General features: G+C 52.4%; 1 protein-coding gene across 1 annotated transcript; it reads right to left on the reverse strand.

The window, feature by feature from the left end:
• Positions 1-1,127: 1,127 nt before the first annotated feature.
• Positions 1,128-18,826, reverse strand: LOC309601644 (AP-4 complex accessory subunit RUSC2-like; the record flags this gene model as incomplete). Its single annotated transcript, XM_082334800.1, has 11 exons — positions 1,128-1,308; positions 1,631-1,804; positions 2,412-3,372; positions 5,946-5,992; positions 7,046-7,151; positions 8,101-8,275; positions 10,303-10,379; positions 11,514-11,657; positions 12,903-13,103; positions 13,629-14,417; positions 16,852-18,826. 11 exons carry the CDS (start codon positions 18,824-18,826, stop codon positions 1,128-1,130), a joined length of 4,830 nt encoding a protein of 1,609 aa, XP_082190926.1.
• Between the last annotated feature and the right edge of the window lie 2,926 nt (positions 18,827-21,752).

A 21,752-nucleotide genomic window follows, 5' to 3' on the forward strand; every position in this document is an offset into this window, starting at 1 on the left:
TCTACCGAGGACCCCAGGACCCCCAGCAGCCCCTTGTGCTCATACACAACACTTGCCCCCTCCCCGCCCCACGGCACTGCTCAGCAAGACCAGAAACCCTATGCCAAGGGGAGCACCATCCCTCCCTCCCTCCCTCCCCATCTCCCTGGCTCCCTCTGGGAGCACCCCCCTACTCTACCTGCCGAGAGCACTGCCCCCAACTCCAAAGAGCATCCCTAGCCCAGTCAGGGACCCTGCCCTCACCCCCTCCCCTCCTACTCCCTCTCCACTGAGCATCCCAGGGCATCCTAGGCACTGGCTTCCTGCTCAGCATGGAGGGCATGGAGCCACCCCCCAAAGCACCCATCTCCGCACAGGGTGGCTCTATCCATCCTGGACCTATGTAACACTGAACATCCACACTCCTTCCTCATGATTCCACGCACCCCTTTGCTCTGCATGCACACACATACCCTGTCCCCCTCCCCTGGCTGTGGCCAGGCACAGCCCCAGGCCCTGCAGCATGGCAGTGCCAGGCCACTTGGCCTGGTACAACCCACCAGGCACCGCTATTACATGTTAGGACAGGGCTGCTCCAGTGTGGGGGAGCCTACCTTGCAGCCTCCCTTCAAGACACAACACAACCCATCAGCCCAGCCTTGCAGAGACCTTGCCAACACACGGTGCTCCCACCCCTGCAGCTGATGATGCCAGGGATGTTGAAGGCTGCAGACTGCACTGCCACCCCTGGGGAGGGGGTGGCCAGCATCCTGCACCCTCCAGCGTGAAACCAAGCCATGCAGCGGGGCAGCACTGCCCTGGCAGGGACTGCTTGGGTTCCTGCTATGTATGTGTCCATGGCCTATGGGTGCTGGAGATGGTGTGGGGTGGAGGGGGCTCAGACAGTCCCTGGTGTGGCTGCATGCACGGCGATGCCTGGCAATAAGAGGTGCAGCTCGCAGAAGGCCCCAGGGGCCGAGTCAGCCTTTGGCAGCTGCACGAGGAGCAGCAAGAAGGAACCACCTACGGTTACTGTATTCTGTAATAGTAAGAAACTAGCAAGAAGCTGTGGCTGTTCCTCTGGCAGGGTGGGCTTCCCCAGACAAGCCTCAGCAGCCCACGGTACTGTGCTTGGCCTCCCAGCCATGTCAATAGTCCTTGTCCTCCGGGTGGGTGATGTACATGATGGGCACCAGTCCCTTCTTGGAGCTGAGGCTGCACTGCAGCCAGTCACCATCCACTTTGGAGATGACCTGCAGGATGTCCCCCTTGTTGAAGCTCAGCTGTCCTGCCTCGGCGGCAATGTGATGGCAAAGAGCTTTCACCTCACTGCAGGCAGAGGGAGGGGAGGAAGGGTTAACTTGCCACAGCACACTCACCCCACTGAAGCCCAGGGACCACCACGGGCACAGAGGAGCGAGGAAAACACCCCCTGCCTCCCTCCCCAGCCAGGCTCTCAGCTGCCCACCAGATCCCCATTGCCTGCAGATTGCAGAGTTGGGGTGGACAGATGCACAAGCTGTCACTGCCCTGAACCATCCCCTGGTCCATGAGTACAAAGGGGGCCAGGTGAACTGCAACAGGCAGAGCCATGCTAACCCCAACCCACCGCATCCCAGCACCTGCAGGACGGCCACATGGCGTCGCTCACCAGGGAGGGTGGGCAGGCAGCCCCCAGGCTGGCCACGCCTCAGGGGATACTTCAGGTGGCTCTGGCCGGGGGGGCTCCAGCTCAGGGGCTGCTTCTCGCCACATGCTTGCCCTGACCATCTGGGCCACCAGCTGGAACATGGACTTGTCCAAGCTCAGCCAACTGGAGGGCAACCTGCAAGAAGGAGATAGAAGCAGGTAGGGGCAAGGAGCGGCTGTTCTCATGGCAAGGTCATGCCTTAGAGGTCTGGCTCCATGCACAAAGTGCACTGTTGTCCCCAGGCTGTCTCCTGGTGGGGAGGGCTCAGCATCCTCCGGACACACCATGACCTAGACTGGGAAGGACATTTCCAGTGGCCATAGAAGCAAGAAGGGTGCAGATGGAGAGGCAATGTAGGGAGGGCCCAGCTACATGGGGCAACTTCACGCCACCTCCTCACCTGTTGTGAGCAACAGGGATGGCTCCATGTTTTGCTCTCACTTAGTATGTGTTTTTGGTGAGGTGATGATGGGGGCAGTGCAGCAGGGGCCCTTCCTGCGGAGAGGGGGCTTAGGAGCAGAGGCAGTGGTAGAACTCAGGCAGAAGATTGAGCAAGGGTAGGAGCCAAGGAGGGAAACGGTGGTGTGGGCAGGCAGGGCTGGGCAGGGGTGACAGACCTTTACGTTCACACACTGCCTCTGATGTACCACCATGGTGTAGCCCAGTGGTCGGCTATTGACCTGACTTCCACCTGCACTGCTGCAGCCCCAGGTTAACCAGCCCTCCCCAGCCCCATCCCTACCTGTTAGGCTGCCTGGGTTCTTTTTGCACCTTCCTGGACCCAAACAAGTGTCCCCACTTGATGGGCTGGCTGCCCTTTGATGCACTGATGCTGCTCTCCTCTTGGGGGGCTGCTGCTGCTACTCCCACTCTTTGCTGAGTCCCAGTCTCCTTTTCCTTGCTGCGCTTCAGCTCTGTAAGCACCGAGTCTGGGGGGCTGCCCATCCAGAAGGGCCAGCTCCATTCCTTCACCTCTTCGCCAACCGGTACCTGCTGAGGCTTTTCCAAGGGCTCTTGCACAGCTTCAGGAATTGGCTTGCTGGCAGCCTTGGGCCTCTCCTCCAAGGTACCCTCAGCCTCTGCACCCTCCACCACCCCTTCGCGGGGGGGTGGTGCCTTGCGGGTCTCTGCTGACCTGGGCACAGCATTCAAAGCTGCCTTCTTCTCATAATGGATGAACTTTGAGCCTTTGGCCGAGCCCTCGATGTAAATCTGAGAGCTCTGCATGAGCTGGTACCACCAGCTCGCCTGCTTGTCCTCCTTCCCCTCCCACATGCTCTCTTGCAAATTCCTCCGCTCTTCCTCCCTGTTGCCATCTCCGCAGGAGGCCTCTACCCCCTTGGCCTTCTCACTCAGAGCTTGCTGGGGTCTGCAGCCTGATGAGATATCATCTCTGGCACCCACTTTGTGTGCTTCAGGGGCAGTGCTGCAGCCATAAGGATCCTCACTGCTGCCCCGCGTCCACATCAGCTGCAGGGTGGAGCGTGTGGAAAGCAGCAGGTCCTGCTTCACACGCAGCAGCTCCTTTTTCTGCTGCTGCTCTTTGCCCATCTGCATCAGGTGGTGCTCAAAAAGGAGGTCTAGGTTGAAGGGTAGCAGGGAGAGAGGCTGGAGCAGGAGCAGGAGCTCCTCGAAAAGAGGCTGGCACATGCTATGAGACAGGCACAAGAAGCCTACCGGCTGGTAGTGTGCCAGGATGATATCTGTAGGGCAAGAAAGAGACATTTAATTAGATGAGAGGCCCTTGCCACCTTTGTCAAGCCACCAAGAAGCTGCTGAAGCTATGGAGAAAGGAGTACGACAGTAGTTTTTGGTCACAGCTGTGGCTGCAGTGTGAGGCTCAGCACTGGGTCAGGGAGCACCAGATGTTCTGTGAGCTCTGGGCAAACTGGCCCAGGTCTTGCTTCCAGTCGCACCTGCAGCCAGGACCTGCCTGTCAGACTGTCCACCAGGATGACCTCTGCCACAAATGCCATGGGACTAGGGTGCAAATAAAGAGCATCAAAGAGGGTTGGCACACATTAAGATTCTCTTCCCTACCTCCTGGAGATTATAGAATAATAGAATCATAGAACGGTTTGGGTTGGAAGGGACCTTAAAGATCATCTGGTTCCAACCCCCCCTGCCATGGGCAGAGACACCTTCCACTAGACCAGGTTGCTCAAAGACCCATCCAAACTGGCCTTGAACACTTCCAGGGACGGGGCATCCACAACTTCTCTGGGCAATCAGTTCCAGTGCCTCACCACCCTCATAGTAAAGAATTTCTTCCTTATATCTAATCTAAAGCTACCCTCTTTCAGTTTAAAACCATTACCCCTTGTCCTATCACTATGTGCCCTTGTGAAAAGTCCATCTCCAGCTTTCTTGTAGGCCCCCTTTATAGGCCGCTATAAGGTCTCCCCGGAGCCTTCTTTTCTCCAGGCTGAACAATCTCAACTCTCTCAGCCTGTCCTCATAGGAGAGGTGCTCCAGCCCACTGATCATCTTCATGACCCTCCTCTGGACTCGCTCCAACAGGTCCATGTCCTTCTTATGTTGGGGGCCCCAGAGCTGAACGCAGTACTCCAGGTGGGTCTCACGAGAGTGGAGTAGAGGGGGAGAATCACCTCCCTCGACCTGCTGGTCACGCTTCTTTTGATGCAGCCCAGGATACGGTTGGTTTTCTGGGCTGCAAGTGCACATTGCTGGGTCATGTTGAGTTCCTCATCAACCAACACCCCCAAGTTCTTCTCCTCAGGGCTGCTCTCAATCCATTCTCCGCCCAGCCTGTATTTGTGCTTGGGATTGCCTCGGCCTATGTGCAGGACCTTGCACTTGTGGTGTAGCTAGAACAGTTGCTGGTGAAGACTGAGGTGAAAAAGTCATTGAGTACCTCAGCCTTCTCCATATTCCGGGTAACCAGGTCTCCTGTTTCCTTCTGGAGAGGGCCCACATTTTCCCTAGTCGTCCTTTTATCACTGACATACTTGTAGAAGCTTTTTTTATTGCCCTTGACATCCCTGGCCAGATTTAATTCTATCAGGGCTTTAGCTTTTTAGATGAACAAGGAGCTGCAGATCTGGCTAGTACCAGTCCCCTGCAGAGAGAGAGGTGTTGGGGACAGCTGAATACATTCTTTCCAGGGATCTGGCTGGGCTGAACTGTGGATCCTAACAAAATGAACTAGCATTTCTACCTGCAGCATTCATCCTTCACTTCATTTGACCACATCTGCAGTGCTCCCCCCCCGCTTTGTTGTCAGGTCTCACTCCCAGGGAGAGAGTTGGGAACAGGATTTGTGGTCGTTTGGCCCCAGTGAGATAACAAACTTACACCATAGACAGGACTTGCACCTTATCTCCAACCTCTTTGCCTAGCCTTCTGCGTCCTGACAGCCCTAGCTATCGCTTACACTTCCAGCTCTTAATGATGGCTTGAAACAGATGGTCGTCTTCTGCTCCAGAAAAACAGGGTGCTTTCTCTTGCCACACTGCTCAGTACAAAGGCAAGTCTATTTTCCTGTCTGCTCCAAAGAGAAGTGCTGATTGCACACACAGACCTGAGAAATGTCTGCTGTCAGCCCCCAAACCTGCCAGAAGATCCTGGGCTGGACTTCTTGCAGTGCATGGGGCCCTGGGCTGAGCACAGGCTGAGCCAGCAGCACTCTTCAGGGGATCCAGCAGGTCGAGGGTGTCTGTCTCACTGTGCACTTAGTCATGCTGCTTCTAAGCATCTGGCAGCTTGGTCGTTGCTGCTGGATTATCTGTACACTCCAGAAACATTTCTGGTTGAAAACACAGATATATCCAGTAAAATCTGCTTTTCATTTGTCAGGAGGTTTTCCTTTCCATTTCCCATGCCTGAAGGGTTTCAGCTAAGTGTTCACACCTCCAGCCATATGAAGCTCTCAGGCACTGGGCAGGGAATGCAGAAATTTGGGGAGGGTTAGATCTGGTCTCCTGCAGGTAGATTGAGGGATCTGCATTGGAGGTGATAACCTTGGGTACTAGCTGCAGCTGGGAAGGACATGGCTGGCCAGGCTCTCCACAGTTCAGGTGGAGGGAGCTGCATGGAGCTTTGACTTCCACCTCTCTCCCTTTAGCTGAGCAGCCCTCCAGCAACATGTACACTGGGACTGTGTATAGTCTAGTCCTTCAGCTCAGAGCAGAGGGGAGCAGCCTAGGCTGAGAGACCAACAAGAGACATGCGTGCCCCAGAGCTTAGATCTCTGCTCTACATTGTGCATAATTTGGCCCCCACTGCAGCCCGCAGCCCACAGCCCTCAGGCTCTTACCTTCATGGTTGTAGAGGTGGTTGAACCAGAACTCCAAGGACCGGATACTGCAGGAAGGGAAAACAAGCAGGGAAAGAAAGAAAAAGTGAAAATCAATTCACCCCCTTCATCCTAGCTGTTCTACAAGAAGCGTGGCTGGAAAAGGGCATTTACACAGCATAGCCCTATGAACCTCAAGACCTAGTGAAAGGACAGTGGATCACTCCCATCAGCATGCACTGACCACAACCACTCAGCCTGTCACAGAGCCAGTTTGCTTTACATGAGGCATTGTGCAACCGTAACCCCTAATAACCATGTTTCCAGCAAGTTTCCTCACCATTTAGCTCCTATGCCCTTGGCAGAGCTTAGCTTTGCTGAGAAGGGCTCATGTGAACGAGGTAAATCATCTACAAACACGAGACCATTGCTGCAGGCTTGGCCCAAAATATGCTGGCATCCTGTGCCAGCACGGGAGAGCTGGGCCATCCAGGGTGGGGAGAGCAGGGCAGAGCTTGCTCCTGCTTGTAGGGGTCCCCCAACATTTGGAGATCTTGGGGACTCTGTTGCCACTGTCAGAGCTCTTGCTGACCACTGGAGAGGAGCAGGGAAATACCATCCTAACAGCACTCATCCCTTTACTGTGGCTGCCTTCTGTTTAAGACAGAGTGCACTCCTTATCCAATCTGGAAGGGTCAGCCTTGGGTCCTGAACCAGGGCAATTTCTCCTTCAAAGCCTCATGCACTGGGATTCACTGCAGCTCCAGTGATTTAAGCAGGTATTTTCAGGAGTAATTTCTGTGTATGTTATGTCTATCCCTACATGAACCCTGACAGACAGACTCTTCCCACCTAATGTTTTGGGGCTAAAACAAGCTGACAATGTTCTTCAGTGGGCTACAGCCAGCCCATCTCAGTTCTGGCCTGGTAGGGGTAGGTTTTGATCCTTCTGGAGTTCCTTGAGGCTCACAGCTTCTTCCTTCCCTCACCTACAGCTGGGGAGTGGCTTCCCAGGTTTCTTAAGTCTTTTCATTGGCAACTGTGCCTGCCTGCAGTCAAGGACCAGCACCTGCTGCCAGCTCTGGACAGTGACATGCAGTCAGCCCAGGGAGCCTGCTTACTTGAGGAGGCCAAAGATGAATGCGTTGAACCTCATGGTGTGGTTGGTGAGCTCCGTGTACTGGCTGATCTTGCTATAGAGGCTGTGCAGCAACTTGGTAGAGGGGCCTATGGAGAGAAGCAAAATGTTGAGATTAGTTGTGGTCAGCAAAGCCAAAATGACATCATGGGAAGGAGCATCAAGGCAGAGACAGAAGTTGGCTGGGTGCCCATGCCCATATGTGCATTGCCCCTCCACCAATCATCAAGATGAACTCGCTCCATCCCAACAGTTAGACTTCACAAGGGGTGAAGTTGTAGTCTGTTCCAGACTGCCACTCCAAAACTTTGGGAGAGTTTCAATGGATGGAAAGTACCTTCAGGGACAATCATGGCCCTCAGCTCAGAATCAGCAGGTAAACAGAATATTATGGTGAGTGGTTATAATTTGGGGTGTCTGCAATCACAGAGATAACCCCAGAGCTGGAGATTTGCCACAAACAGGCTAGGAGGCTTCCCAGCCCTGGATGTAAGCTCTTCATGATGCAGAAATCAGTGCGGCCCTGCCATCTGTAACCTCAGAAAGGAGTTCTCCTGGATGGTAGCCACTGCCACAATCCAGGGTGCAGACTGGTGCTAGCAGAGGGTGCAGGTGATGTGGGCATGCTTGAGCCAAGTGAGCTGTGTGTGCAAATTTTCTTACAGACCAGGCTAGAGCACAGCTCTGCCTTATACAGTAGCTGTGCAGGGCTAAAGATGAAGGTCTAGAAACACCCTGGAAACTTAGAGGAGGGAAAAGGGCATTCTTTTAGGTTTTTTTTTCTTTCTTTTTCTTGTCATTGCTAGGGGCTGTTATAGGAGAATTTAGAAATTTCAGGGAAAATGACAATAAATATTTGGACAGAATAGAGCAGTGGCTCTCCCACCTTGCAAGAGAAGGTCAAGGTGCACCTTGTTCCATGCAGGGAGCCAGGTATTATTCTGCATCCCCATCCTTATAATCAACCTTCACCAGCACTTCCCAGCCACAACACAGGAGTACCGCAGAGTGATGGGCATTGCTGCACACCCTCCATACCTAGCTGGGTGGATGCCTCCACCATGCTCCAGGGGATGTTCCTCCTCTGGCCAATGATCATGTCCAGGACATAAGCCTTGAGCCCATCACTCAGGATGTCCCGGACAGCAGGGCACAGGTATTTCAGAATGAGATGCCCCACGTTGGGGCTCACAGAGCTATTCCCAAGTTTGGCCTAAGGGAGAACAGGCAACAGGGAGAGGGTTGGTAACTGCTCTACAAGGTACAGATGCATGCAAACAGTCCAGTCCCACTTGCCTACTACAGACACCCAGCAGGCAATATCCAGGCTATGATGATGCTCAGCAGCTCCTTGAACAGGCAGGCTCTTCCCCTTCACCCCTGCTGCCTCATACACCAATTCTGGGTTGCTCCCTGCAAGGTCTGCCCCAGACTGGGATGAGGCGACAGCTTGGGAAGAGAATATCCCAGCTTGAGAAGAGGATATCCCAGTTAGAAGGGATGCCCAGTTCTCCCTATGGGTATAACAAGACTGTCCTGCTGGAGGAAGAAGAGTAGGGGCTTTTTCTGCTGTTGTAGATTTTCTTGTTGCTATTTTTGAAGTAAGAAGCAGCAAGTGACATAGGAACTTCCAGTACTGAGGGGTTAAGGAACACTTAACTCAGTGACATGCCAAGCTATAATTCCTAGGGATTACTATAAATAAACAGGGCGAGGGCAAAATGGATGGACAGAGCCCAGGTTGAGGTGAGAAAGCATGTAAGAGCCCAGCATCAGCAGAGCAGGGACATAGTCTGCTGCATACAGTCCTTGAGCTGACAAGGGGTCAGCCCCAGGCCTTGCACATCATGTCGGTGGTCCCAGGCAGTTGTGTTCAGGGCACAGATTTTACCAGCTGAGCTGGAATTACACTGGCCAGTTGGTACGGGTCCACAAAGGTCCTGAACTGAGACTGAACTTCTGGGTCAGGAATAATCCTGCCAGATCCATTGAGCATGGGAGCATCAGGGATGGGTGCTTCCTTTTGACAGGTGAATGCTCAGCCCTTGGCACACTGATGCATAATGAAACCCCAGATCAAAACCACAGTGTTGTCTGGCAAGTAAAGTAATGGGGGAATGTTGCGATTATTCCCCAAGCCAACACTGCAAGAATAGGAAATTCACAGTGAAGCTTTCAAAAGCTATGGAAATCCAAACAGCTCCAGTTATGCTGCACAGCAATCTCTGCATCAGCAACAATTGTAATTAGGGGCAAATTACCCTGGGCTCTGAGATAAGATTGAATGGGCTTGAAATCTGTCCCAGTCAGGTTTCTCGTTGGGGATGGCACTCCAGGGCAGTTGTCATGTCCAAACAGTGTCACGCTGCTGCCCCAGAGTCCCTGCGACTGGAGCAGAGCATTCAGCTTTGAGAGGAGGCACCACAAAGATGCTGAGTGTCACAGGACTGCAAACACTGGCTGGTACAAACAGAAGTGAGCTTGCTCTGCCTGTGTTATTCCAGAAATGGGAGATGAGGGGAACACAGGCCAAAGACAGCCAGCCCCATGGGCAACCTAGATGAACTCTGAAGCTAGTGGGTTCATGTTAAGGGCTATAGGGGAAGCCCAACTGCCCCAGATGGGCAATGACTGATGCACTTTTTTATCATTATGGAGCCCTGTGAGACATCAAGGGACTGGGGACACTGCACTGTGCCCTGGCATCAGTGCCAGAACAGAATTGCTGGATGGGTGGAGGAGGGAAACACAGCTCTCCACTATATGAGAAAAAAGAGCTGGTGTACTGCATCAGACCAGAAGTCCAGTTGGCTTGATATTCTCTCTTATAAAGAGCCATGAGTAAGTACATAAGAAAGAGTCAAACCAGAGCAAACATATAATACTTCTCCTTAATACTCTCCCAGCCTACAACTACTTTCAACTCAAAGACTACCTAAGCTGGACATGATTCCTATGTGTTTAGTAGACTCAATGAATTTCCCTTCCCTTTATTTTTCTGATCTTCCCTTAAATCCACATATAACCTTTTAGCACCCCCAGCATCATACAGCAAGAATTGTCACAGATTTACTATCATCTGCTGCATGATGTACCATCACCTTTGTTTTGTTCTTGGTACTACTAGCTTCATTGGATACCCTGTAGCTTTTTAACTGGAAGAGAATGGAGAGGTGATCTTTCTCCATCCTCTCCATGTCACTCATGATGTTGAGAAGCCATACTGAAAGCAAGACTTACCTTCACCCCTGGATCCCTGCTGGTTCCAAAGTGAGCCACAATCAGGTCAACAGCAGTGTTGATTGCCTTCACCAAACCTAGAGGGAAAGACAGAGTCAGACAGCTGCCTGAGGGGCTTCTAGGACAGACCCTGACCAAACACTTCATGAATAAATCAGGCAGGGGCATTTCAAGCCCATGTCAGCACACATGCTCTGGCGACATGATCAGCTCATGTCGGCTCTCTGCCAAAAACATGCAGAACCCCTCCTAACTCCTCACCAAATCTATCCCTGCTGGCTCCAACACTCACGTATCAGCCCAACAGTGTGACAAACTTCAGAAGTGGCTGAAGCATAAGACACCCTGTCAGTGTTCCCAAGGGACACGGACCATCACCTTCATGCACCATCCCTTGAGGGAGCAGAGATGGGGTCTGAGACAATGAGTCTTTTGCTGCTTTTATCTTACAGGGTGGCAGGGCAGAAGCCATGCATTTGGCAAGCTATATAATGACTTTCAGTAACAAGCTGGTGGTGGGTAATCTGATATCTGCATCAGTATGATGCAAGAACAGAAGTGGAATAGAGGGGAAGGCTGCCATCTGGTAATCACCAACACATAGCTGGCAAAGGCATGGGAACCTTTCTGCACATCCCTTGCCTCTGACATGATTACCAAGGCAACTGTCAACAATCCAGTCCCCAAGCTTGCCTCTACCATGGGTCTCATCACAGCCATATCTTGTCCTGCTTTGGAAACCTTTCTCCTGCCCTTTTATGTAAACGCTTTACCATGTAGGACCCAAAAGACCTTTTACCTAAATTACAAAATCTCAGACTAGCACATCTGCAACGTCACACAGATTCACAGGTCTGCCCTTGTATACTGAGACAAGGGTGGCAGCATGCCCTGCCTTAGGGTCATACTCCTGTGCCTGTCTGCTCTCTCTGCCCTTTCTTGTGGACTTAAGATCCTTTCTAATCATACTTCCTGGGACAAGCAGCTCAAACATACTCCGTGGCACATGGCATGGTGCAGAGAACACAAGAACCTGCTGTGGAAACAGCCATCAGTCCAGGGGGACATGTAGTTATGATGCTACAGTAGAGAAAGGCAGGGAAAGAAACCATTATGTCTACAGAAATGAGATGAGACAGAGAGAAGCACTATTTGTCTTATGCTGCACTACGCCACACCCTCCTCCACTGTCATGAGATGCATGGACTCACCCTTCTTCTGCAGCAGGTCGATGGAGATGGATTCTGTGTTGCCATCTGGGGAGAGGCAGAACTCAGCGGGGGGTTTCTCTGCTAGTGAGAAGTAGTCAGGGAGGAAGTCAGTGTAGGTAAGCTGGAGTTGCCTCATAGACTGCCCTGCAGGGCCAAGACAGGGAGGAGAAGGATCAGCCCCAAGCCCTTATACCAAAGCCTGTCCCACATTGTTTGCTTTTCCCAGAAGCAACCTGCACCAGCAGGAGTCTTCACACCAGACTGTCCAAGACAGCAAGGCTACAGGCTTGTTACTCTTCCAGCAATGGTTTGTAACATGAGCCTGTAGAGTTCAACCCCACAGCCCACCCAACTTCAAGCTCCAGATTGACTGGGGGCCCATGGGCACTGGAAGATGCTGTGGGAGGTTCATCCTCATGAGCTGGTGCTAAGGAAAACCTCATTGCACCAGACTCTCAGGGCTGCTGTGTGGATAGCCCCAGCAAGTGAGGTCAAAAGTAGAGCACAGAGAGAATCCCTACTTGTCACACACAGGCATCCACAGGCAACAAACTACATGCCTTCTGCCTGTCCCCTGGGATGGTCTCTATTTTCAAGGGGTGACTTTTGCAGGAGCTCTTTCATGTGCTTGATTTCCATCTGATTGATTCCCCAGCTCTGGGCTAGGCATCTTCCCATGAAGGAGGGATGAAGAAACTGTTTGGGTTGGCAGTGAGGTGTAGAGCTTTGGGGGAATTCACTCCATGACTTGAGGCTGGCCTCAAGAACGCTCTCCCTCCCACAGACAGACCCCTCTGCTCCTCCTGGAGGACTCTCAAAGGTTCAGCCAAAAGCAGCCTGCCACTCTCAGCCCTTCCTACATAGGTTTTGGAGGACAGAGAAGACGTTAAGGGCAGAGCATGGAGAATACAGAGCCCCATGGAGCCCTACAGTGTTGCCAGCTGCCCCATGAGAGCTACAGCCCAGCACCTAGCATGCTGCCAGGGTTGGGGCAGATGGGCAGACATAGTGGGGCACAGACATGAGATATCTCCAAGGGCCACAACTCCTGTATGAGACATGAACTACAAACTGGACACAGTCCAGGAGCACTTGCTGAGGTCTGAGCCAACTCTTGGGCCATTCACTTTCCCCTTCAATCCAGCCCAGAGCTGGACCTGACTACTCTCACCTTGTGGAGAAGAAGGGAGGCTCCACACAGAGTGTACCCATCAGTGAGGCAATTTTCTCCTTTGTCTTGTACCCCTCAGCCCCACTGTGAGCAGATGCATCATCCCTCCCGCTCAGAGCTGGCAGAGCAGTGATGAAGCCAGGCGTAGCTGGGATACTGAACCTGAGCCCCAAGGTCACCTCCCAAGACCCCCCCCCCAGCAGAAAGGTGGTGCGCACCGTTCAGCTTGCAGTGGAAATGGCTGGTGTTGAGAGTGCCAGGGAGCTCAAAGATGGGGTTCCCCCGGTTCAGCCAGGGCTCTTGCTGCCTCCTGTCTAGGCTGCCTGCTAAGCCGGTCAGCCCTGAAATGTGGTCCAGACCCAGAGGGTTCCTCTGCCTGTACTCCCGCCACTTCAGTGCTTGGGGGGAGAGGTGGTTTGCTAGAACAGTGCAGGCAGTGAGCACCAGATGGAAGGATGTGAGCAGACGGGAGGACATGGAGGGGAAACGGGGAGAGAGAGGATGAGAAAGAGAAAGGACAGAGAAAGAGAGACAGTAAGTTAGTTAAAAGTCCAGCAGCGTTTCAGGATGTTAGCATACATACATGAAGGGAGGTGGAGGCCGCAGCCTGGCAGAGCAGGGCAGGAGCCTTGATGGCCTCGTGGCTGCAGGCAAAGAGGGAGCAGGTTTGGGGTGCAAGCACCTGGTGTGGGGTGCTGTAAGATCAGCAGCCCCATGCTGCCCTCTCCAGAGACACAGCACAGAAGTCGGGACTGGATGGACATGCTCTTAGCATATGACTTTCTTTTGCAGGCAGAGTGATGATGGGGGCTGTTGGGTGTTGCAGCACCCAGATGCAATTTTGCCCTGGGCTGCAGCTATAATGGAGGGTGGTACTATAGGGAGCAGCAGCCAGAGAGCTGGAGATGTTCCAGACTAGCACGTCCTGGCGGATGGGAACCTACTATTGAGGGGCTGTATTCTCATGCTACTCAGGGGACCAGAGCTGCTGGTCTCACTTCCACTCCTCCAGTGGGGATCTGCATGGCCTCCCACTCTGCTCATGGGCATATCGTCCACCGAGAGGGGCAGGAAGGACCCACTGTGGAGTTGGTACTTGGAGAGCGGTGGGCTTGGCTCCAGTGATGCCTCCTTCTTGGGAACAGGCTTGGGGTTCTCCTTTTGCCTCAGGGCATCAGCTTTGGTGGCTTGGGAGGGCTGCATGGCAGTGACAGCGGGGAAAGACCTCATGGGAAGCAGGCTAGCAGAGATGGGGCAGGATCTGCTCCTGGGAGGCTGGCTCTCTCCAGCCCTCTCTGTGGTGGGTGAGGAAGAGGAGTCCACGCTTTGAAAGAAAGGCATGTTGCATCGCACAGGAGAGTAACTCCCCAGGGGGGACGGACGGGTTGTCTCAGGGGCAGGCTTCTTAATGCAGCCATCATTGTGGGAGGCAGATCCATCCACTGAGCATTGGGTCAGGAGCATGCTGTGGGCTTGGCTCCCCGCTGCTGATGATTGCTCTGCTGAGGTGGCCAAGGCTGAGGACTGGGAATTGGAAGAGATTTGCTGGCTGGCAGGCCAGTTACTGGACAAGCTGTAGAGTTGGGAAAGGCTGGAGGCAAAATGGCTGTGCAGAGCATGGGCCTTGGATGGCTTGCTGAAAAGATGCTGGAAAACCAAGGGCTGGATGGGCAGAGTCGTGGGACGCTGGTCCTTGCTGTAGCGTACCACAGGTTTGCTGTGTGTGCCACCACCTTCAGAGAGAGAAAGGGGGACAGAGTGTGAGGATGGGCAGAGGGACAGTCATCGTCAGCCTGGCAGATCACAGGCAAAAGAGACCCTGCTCTCAGCTGTGGGAAGAGGATGAGCTAGAGGCCAGTGACACAGGCAGTGTGGTTCAAGTCTGAACCGGTTGCACACATCATGAGCTGGCAGGGTAAAGACATGTGGCCCCAAATGCAGAGTTTCCAGCTGTTGACAGCTGTCTGGAAGAGTAGGGTGCTGCACTGGGGGCTTCTCTCTCCTGGTAGGGTCATCAGATTCCCATCCTTTCCCCATCCCTTGCTCCCAGGACAGCACAAGCCATGGCCCCAAGCGCCTGCCCTTGGCCTGCCTCCATCCAGGCAGTACCACAAAGACATGGCCCAATGCACTGTGGTAGAGCAAAATTTCTTATCCTGACTCGCCCAACTGAGCACAAGCATTACATGCAATAGCACCACAGCTCTGCATCCCACGTTGCACTCAGTGCTGTCGGAAAGGCCGCTTGCTTCCCCTTCTCCCTCCTTCCTCTTTCTCCTGTAACTGTTCCCCCTCTGAGCACACAGCTCCCTTCCTCCCCCTGGCTGTACCAGACCCAAGCAGGACGTTCCCAACCGAATCAGGCCCACAGCAGAATAAGAAGAGCTTCCAACCCTGGAAAAGGCAGGTCTGCTTCAGAAAATGACTGACAGGGATTTCCTAAGGGTATGTGCTGGGCTGATCTCCTATGCGTGCATGCCTGCAGCTCCTGGTAGGGCCACAATATCCTGAGGGATACAGCTGAAGCGCGACACGCTGTGCCCACAGTGCACAACACACAGCACTGGATGCACACACGGGGCTGACTGGGATCCCTGATCACCACACTGCATCCCAGCGTGGCGTGGCAGCTTCTGGCTTGCCTTCCCCACCACTCCTCCAGCCCACAGAAAATCCTGGGACAAAGGACGCATCCCAAGCAGAGCCCTGGTGTTACTGTTACCCCCCCTGGTGCTACCTGTGGGGTGTGCCAGGCCTCTCTCCCTATAGCTAGCCTTTAGCAGGGCTTGCTTTCCCTCTAGTCCCTTCTCAGACCCTCTAGGCTTGCATGCTGCTCTCAGCTGGCATGAGGCAGCTCTGCCTCTATTTCCAGATGCAGGCAGGAGCTTTCCACACAGCACTAATGCTTGCCTTGCTGTCACAGTGCAGAGGAAGGGACTGCAGCAGGAGGTGCAGGAACTGTTGGGATATATTGCCCTGAGAGCTCCTGTCTGCCCCCTCCTCCCACTCCCTGAGCAGTTCTTGCTCCTTTCAAGCACTCCCTCTGCAAACTAAGAGGGCTGCTCCCACGGCTGCCTTCTCCCAGCAGAGACCTGCCTTCCCTGCCATCCCACACCGAGCGCACGTTCAAGGCTCAATAAACAAACAGGACAATACACAAAAAACTCTTGCTCCAAAGGCCAAAATCTCTCCCACATCTGCCATGGCAATGAATTACATGTTCTTCCTATCTCCTGCCAGAAATTTTCAGGGCATTAAATGGAGACAGTCAGGTCCTTGGCATGTTAGGGGCTATCTACCACAGCGGTCTGGTCAGAGCCCCATTTTAGACAGGCTCTTACTTGTGAAATGTGTACAAGAACTGTCTAGGGCAGAGATGCAGGTCTCCTGCCATGCTGGAGAAATGGCCATAACTCTGATGGGGCTGTCACACAGCTTCCTCACCAGGACATGTAACGGCAATATCAAGGTGGAAAGCAATTCATGTATTACAGGCTTTCCTGCAGAGGGAGCTGGGACAATTAACTTCCAGAGGAACCTTTGCTGCAATCCAATGCATTGTGGAGGATATGGCCAGGATATTCCAGCAGAGACACACAGCTTCTCTAATCTCTGAAGGACTCATGTTGTAAGTCCTGGCAGAGACTGTGAGCTCCCTGACCCTGCATTGAGAGGAGACTGCTGGCTATGCCTCTTCCCTCCCCACCTCTGCCCCATGTGGCTCCAAAGAAGAAAGGCTAAAAACTCCTCAATGGTTCCCTTCCCTTCATCTGCTGGGAACATGGCTCTGCTGAGCATCTTCAAATCTCTGTCTTGGGAGCTCAAGGCAGGTGGTTCTCATGGACTAGGGGAGTACAACGCCCTGGAAGGGAGACAATCCTCTAAGCTGCACAGACCTTAAGTGCTAATGCCATGTCCTCCCTTACACGATATGAAAGGTTTGCACAAAATCTCGAAAGGCTTTAGAAATACAAGGACAAGACCCTTGCACTGATCTGAGTCTGAAATAGGCACAACAGGGCTTTATCCCAAGGAGTGGTAGACCAGAAAACAAACTGCACAGGCACTGGTCTCCCATCGCCATACAGGTTCCTCTGCTGCTCCCCTCATGTCCCAAAAAGCAGCCTTTCTTTTTACTTCTCCATTCTGCCTAGTTTGGCTCCTTACCGTCTGCTCGGGCTCTAACATCTCTTTGTCTGTGGCCACTGGCAGAGCTACCTGAGAAGCTGGCATCTGCCTCCATCAGCAGGGAGAGAGAGGCTTGCTCACCTGCCCCATGCCCACTGGGGACGGTATCACTGGAGCCTAAGTCTTTGATGGAACACAAAGCCTGGCTGTCCCCAAAAGTGTGATTCAAACAGAAGCCCTCGCAGCTCCGGTTCAGGCTGTGGACAAAGGGCATGGGTGGAAGACTCTGGCTGTGGCGAGCTCTTTCTTCAAGGAAAGTTGGGCAATCCCACTGTGTCTCAGGGATAGGGGAAAACTCCAAGGAGGAATCACCACTGGACCGGAGTGGTGGGGAGGTGCTGTTCTTTTTTCTGCCTTTAGCCAGTTCAGCAAAAGATGTCACTCGCTTCGGGGGGGATCTCTGGATGGGTATTGCTGGACTTTCACTCAGCTTGACCGGACAGCTCACCATACGCTCCGAAGAGCCCAGCCTACTGCTAGGACTCCTGTCCAGGTTCTGATCATAACTCCTGGAGTGCTGCCAGCCTGTGTTGAGGTTAGGTGGTGACACATTCACATAGACCTGACCCTCAATCATGTTCTGGGTGTCTTCTCCCTTTGCCTCCTCTTCACTGCACTCCACATCATTGCTTTCTTCTTGTCTCAGGTCAGGCCTTCTAAACAGATAGTATTCAGTGGGCTGGGCTGGGCTACCTTTGGTATGGTCTTCCGAGCAGCTAGTTATGGAAGATCCTGCCGGGCTGGGGGATGACTGGGAAGACAAGTCACACGTGACTAACTTATAATAATTCTGAGTAGCCACAACAAGCCGTGCTTGGCTCTGGAAGCAAACAGTGAGATCTGAGCTCTCTGAAGTGCAAGGCTCACAGTGGAGGTGGTAGGAGTTACAGTTAGCATCAAGGACAGGTGAGGAGGAGCACTGACACCCACACACTTTCCCTGAACTCTCTGGGTGATGTGACTCACAAGACATCTTGGATTCTGTGGGTGATGAATGCAAATCCAGGTAAAAAGCTCCTGTGTCTGAGTGGCTGCAGAAGGAAGAGTCACAGGACAGGTTGGCTGAATTCAGGTTAGATCGAGAATGGTCATTCATTTTGTTGTAGAGAGCACTGAAGTTCACCAGCACCCCATCAGAGCTGTTGCAAGAAGAGTCACTTATGTAGCCCATCTGTTGGTCAATCACTTCAGACTGACTTGATGAACTGTAGCAGCGACAGTGCTGGAGCTCTGAGCTGGAACAGCTGCATATCCGTCTGTGCAGGACATCCTGATTCCTCAGTGATTCACCCATGTTCTGGTTCCACTCCTGGTTGCCACCATCAAAAAAGAAGCTGGAGGAGCTGCCACAGTGGCAGCTGCATTCATCCAGCTCCATGTGTTCTAAGGCCTGGTGACACTGGTTCGCAGTGTTCCTCTTCTGGACGTCATCACTGCTGATTTTGTCCTCTTGCCCGTCTACCACACTGGACCGGCTGGCCATGTTCCAGGATTTCACAATGTGCTTGGAGTCATGGAGGTGGAAAGGGGGCAAGGCCAGCTCATGAAGATGAAGGGGAGGTTTGCCAGCCACAAGGGAGTTGTGAAGGTGGAAAGATTTTTGACCCAAGTCATCCCCAAAGATGCTGAGGTCTTCACCCTCATTCAGCAGGAAAGGGTTGTGTTGCTTACTGACACTGTGGACAATCAAGTCCCTCACTTTGCCTTCTTTGTTGTCTGAGGCCTCTGCTGAGGTTTCGGAGGCCTGGAGAAAGCTGCTGTACACCAAGGAGTCAGTTTGTGAAAGGCCTCTGTCCGGAAGGGCAGAGGTCTGTGTAATGCCTAGCTCTGACTGGCAGAAGGGATTGGTCTTTTTCCTCACAGAGCAGCACTGTCTATCAGGGACCTGGCAATGCACCAGAGGAATGTGATGGACAATCAGCGTCTCGCCAGTCAGTTTGGGTGAACTATCCATGGTGAGGAATGCTCTTCAGGACATCAGTTAAGCTGATGCTACCCATAGACAGGTAGGGGTGTGCATGAGAGGCTGGGAGGACACTTCTCATGGGGGAATTCAGATACCTAGAGAGAGACAAAAAAACAAAGGAAGTCACCTCTCAGGAAAGGCAGTGACTATTTAAAGCATCCTTGGTTTGACTGAAGACTTCATGACCTAAACAGATTGGTCCTTGTCAGCACAAGTACCTGAGCACAAGGTCCCGAGTTCTCCTTCTTCAGGAAAAGCACTACAATGTAAGACAAACATGTCCCCCCTCCCTGCAGACTCCTGGGACAACACTTGTGCTTCCAACTGACCCCTCTCAAACTTATCTAAAGTGAGTAACTGATTTCACTCAAGTGGCCAAAGGGCTGCACAGGCTTTGGGCCAAATGAAGACCTCACTGCTGATGGCACTGTACGCTCACAGGAAAACATGCAGATAGCACAGGGTCTGAAATGAAGTGCTGCACTCTGATGAGAGCAGTCCATCTTCTCACACTGGATTCAATATCTTTGCCTGCCTTTAGGTACCTTGAACTTTCCTTTAAGAACCAAACACTTAACTGCACTGCCAGACCTTGCAACATTGGAGAGACACAAGTCCAGGCAGAGACTGGAAAGCAGGAACAGACTGGAACAAGAAAGCAGCGACAACCATTCTTCTCCAAAATCCAAGGAGTCCCCATGAGGTCCTGAGCTCTTTTAATGGTGCCAGGGGAGCAAACCAAAGTACGCAACTACTTATGTGCACAAGGGCCTCTCATGTGAAAAGGAGTGGATGACTTCAGTGAGGCCATGGGGAGCTACTGCTGATGGTTAAGTAGGTCCCATACAGCACATTGTCTTCTGCTAACCTTTTGCTGATGATTAAGCCTCAGCTCAGGCTGGTTCCTCTTGTGGTCCTGGGTGCCTGGTTCACAGTTCCCTGACACTCTGTCACATTATCTATAGCACTTATCTGCTTATCTTATTACCTGCTGCACTTCACAACAGTACCACTGTCACAGCCCACAGTTCCAGGAGCTGTACAGGCAGGGCATTAAGACCCCAACTCCCTCAGTGTTCAGTAAATAGCAGGTTGTCATAAAGCTAGAGGAAGATGTTCACCAGCATTTGATATGGGAGAGCAGAGAACATGTTCATTCCTCCTTCCCCATCTAACCCAGAGGTCCAACCTGCAAGTGCCTCCAGGACAGTCTGGAGGGGGTTTTCCTTCTTGCCTTCCCTTCTACATGTCAGAGAAGCCAATGCAGATAAGTGCATTGGAGGGCAGCTAAGGAAGCAAGGAGAGGGAAAAAACACAAAAGACAATGCTGATCCATAATGATCCTGAGGGATTAAAAAATGAACTAGGGCTCTCATAGATCAATCCCTCATTCTGAAAACCCTGGCCCAAACACCCTTGGTCAGCAATCCACATCCCATATCTAATCCAGGCATCCTCAGTGCTCACAGCACCCTGACACTGCATACTGTGATCCTGCTCTGGACTCCAGGACCCCTGGTCTGCTGCCACCACTGACCTTCAGACTCCAGAAAGTAGCATTCACAATATCTGAGTCTTTGCCTACCTTATTCCTGCATTTGTGACTGTGGGATGACAATGGATTTGGAGCAGAGCTGCAAAGGCACATGGGAGCCCAGAAGGGAAATTAAGAAATGTGGGATAAGTGAAGTCAGAACAACAGTGTAAGCAATGAGACAGCTCCACAGAAAGATCAGGAACTTCAGTTCTTCCAGCTTCATGGCATAAGAATAGCAATCAAAAGATGCTAAAAAAATGATCAAAAGAAGTACTTTCCTCCCACACATAATAGTGCTTCTCACAGACACAGGATAATGCTGGCAGGAAAAAAAACCAGAAAGATGGAAATGGACCTGGTGTTTCCAGTAAACACCCAATGATGTAAAAGTTAATGCTAACACCAGCATTAGTGAGCAGACAAGCCTTGTGGTAGACTCTACCAGAGATCATCATGAGACCTACATGGGGGGCACACACACTCTCATGACTGCTTCTACTGGGATGTTTCACCCAGGATTAGGCTCTGAAGTAGAGAGGTCACCTGGTCCACTTGGACCACATCCAGCTGGACTATTGTGCAACCCTAAACTCCCCCCCAACCTATAGTCTCCCTAATGCCTATATCACCCTTCACTCCCCTTTCAGTGACTCCTCTGTCTTACAAGCCTCTGGCTCCTTTCCCACAGCCTCTGCTGCAGAGGCTGAAGGGAATGAATCTGTCCTCAGCCCAGTTCTTGGGAGATCTTTTACATCAGGGATTCCCAAGATCACATTGTTCAAGAACCACCATGGGTAACAGCAGCTCCTGGCTCTTGTGCCTAGCACACACACATGATGAAAGTGTTGTTCAACAGCTGGGGCAGTGTTCATGTCCCATTTTGAACCTTGTGCACTATTGATGGTACATGTAGCAGTAGGAGCTCCTATTTATCCTGTCACCCCCCCCAGCACTATGGGAAAAAAAAACTGGCCCTGGTCCCCCAGTGCCTATCTACTCATTCAGACTTCCCCTATCCTTGTTACTGCCTTTGTAGCTGATTGTAACACTTAGATCACATCTTTCCATAAGGCTTTGCTATATTTTGAGTGTTACCACAATATAACTGCTTGAAAAGCATCATTTTGAGGATACAGACCATGATGACAGCATGCTTCACTGCTGAAGTGAAGGGTCTCTGCTGCCTCTGGGAAATGGCTGCTTGGAGCCGGCTTCCAGCACCAGCACCGATCTGCTGACAAGCCCTGCTGAGCAACACACGCTTCGCATTGGTGCAGATGCTGTTGTGGGAGGACAAGCTTTGCACAGGCACACTTTGACATTTGACAGCAAAATGTCAAGAGAGCTGATACACAGCCATTTCCCAGCTGTCTCTTC

The sequence above is a fragment of the Platalea leucorodia genome, assembly GCF_965183815.1.
Source record: "Platalea leucorodia genome assembly, chromosome: W".
Taxonomy (NCBI): domain Eukaryota; kingdom Metazoa; phylum Chordata; class Aves; order Pelecaniformes; family Threskiornithidae; genus Platalea; species Platalea leucorodia.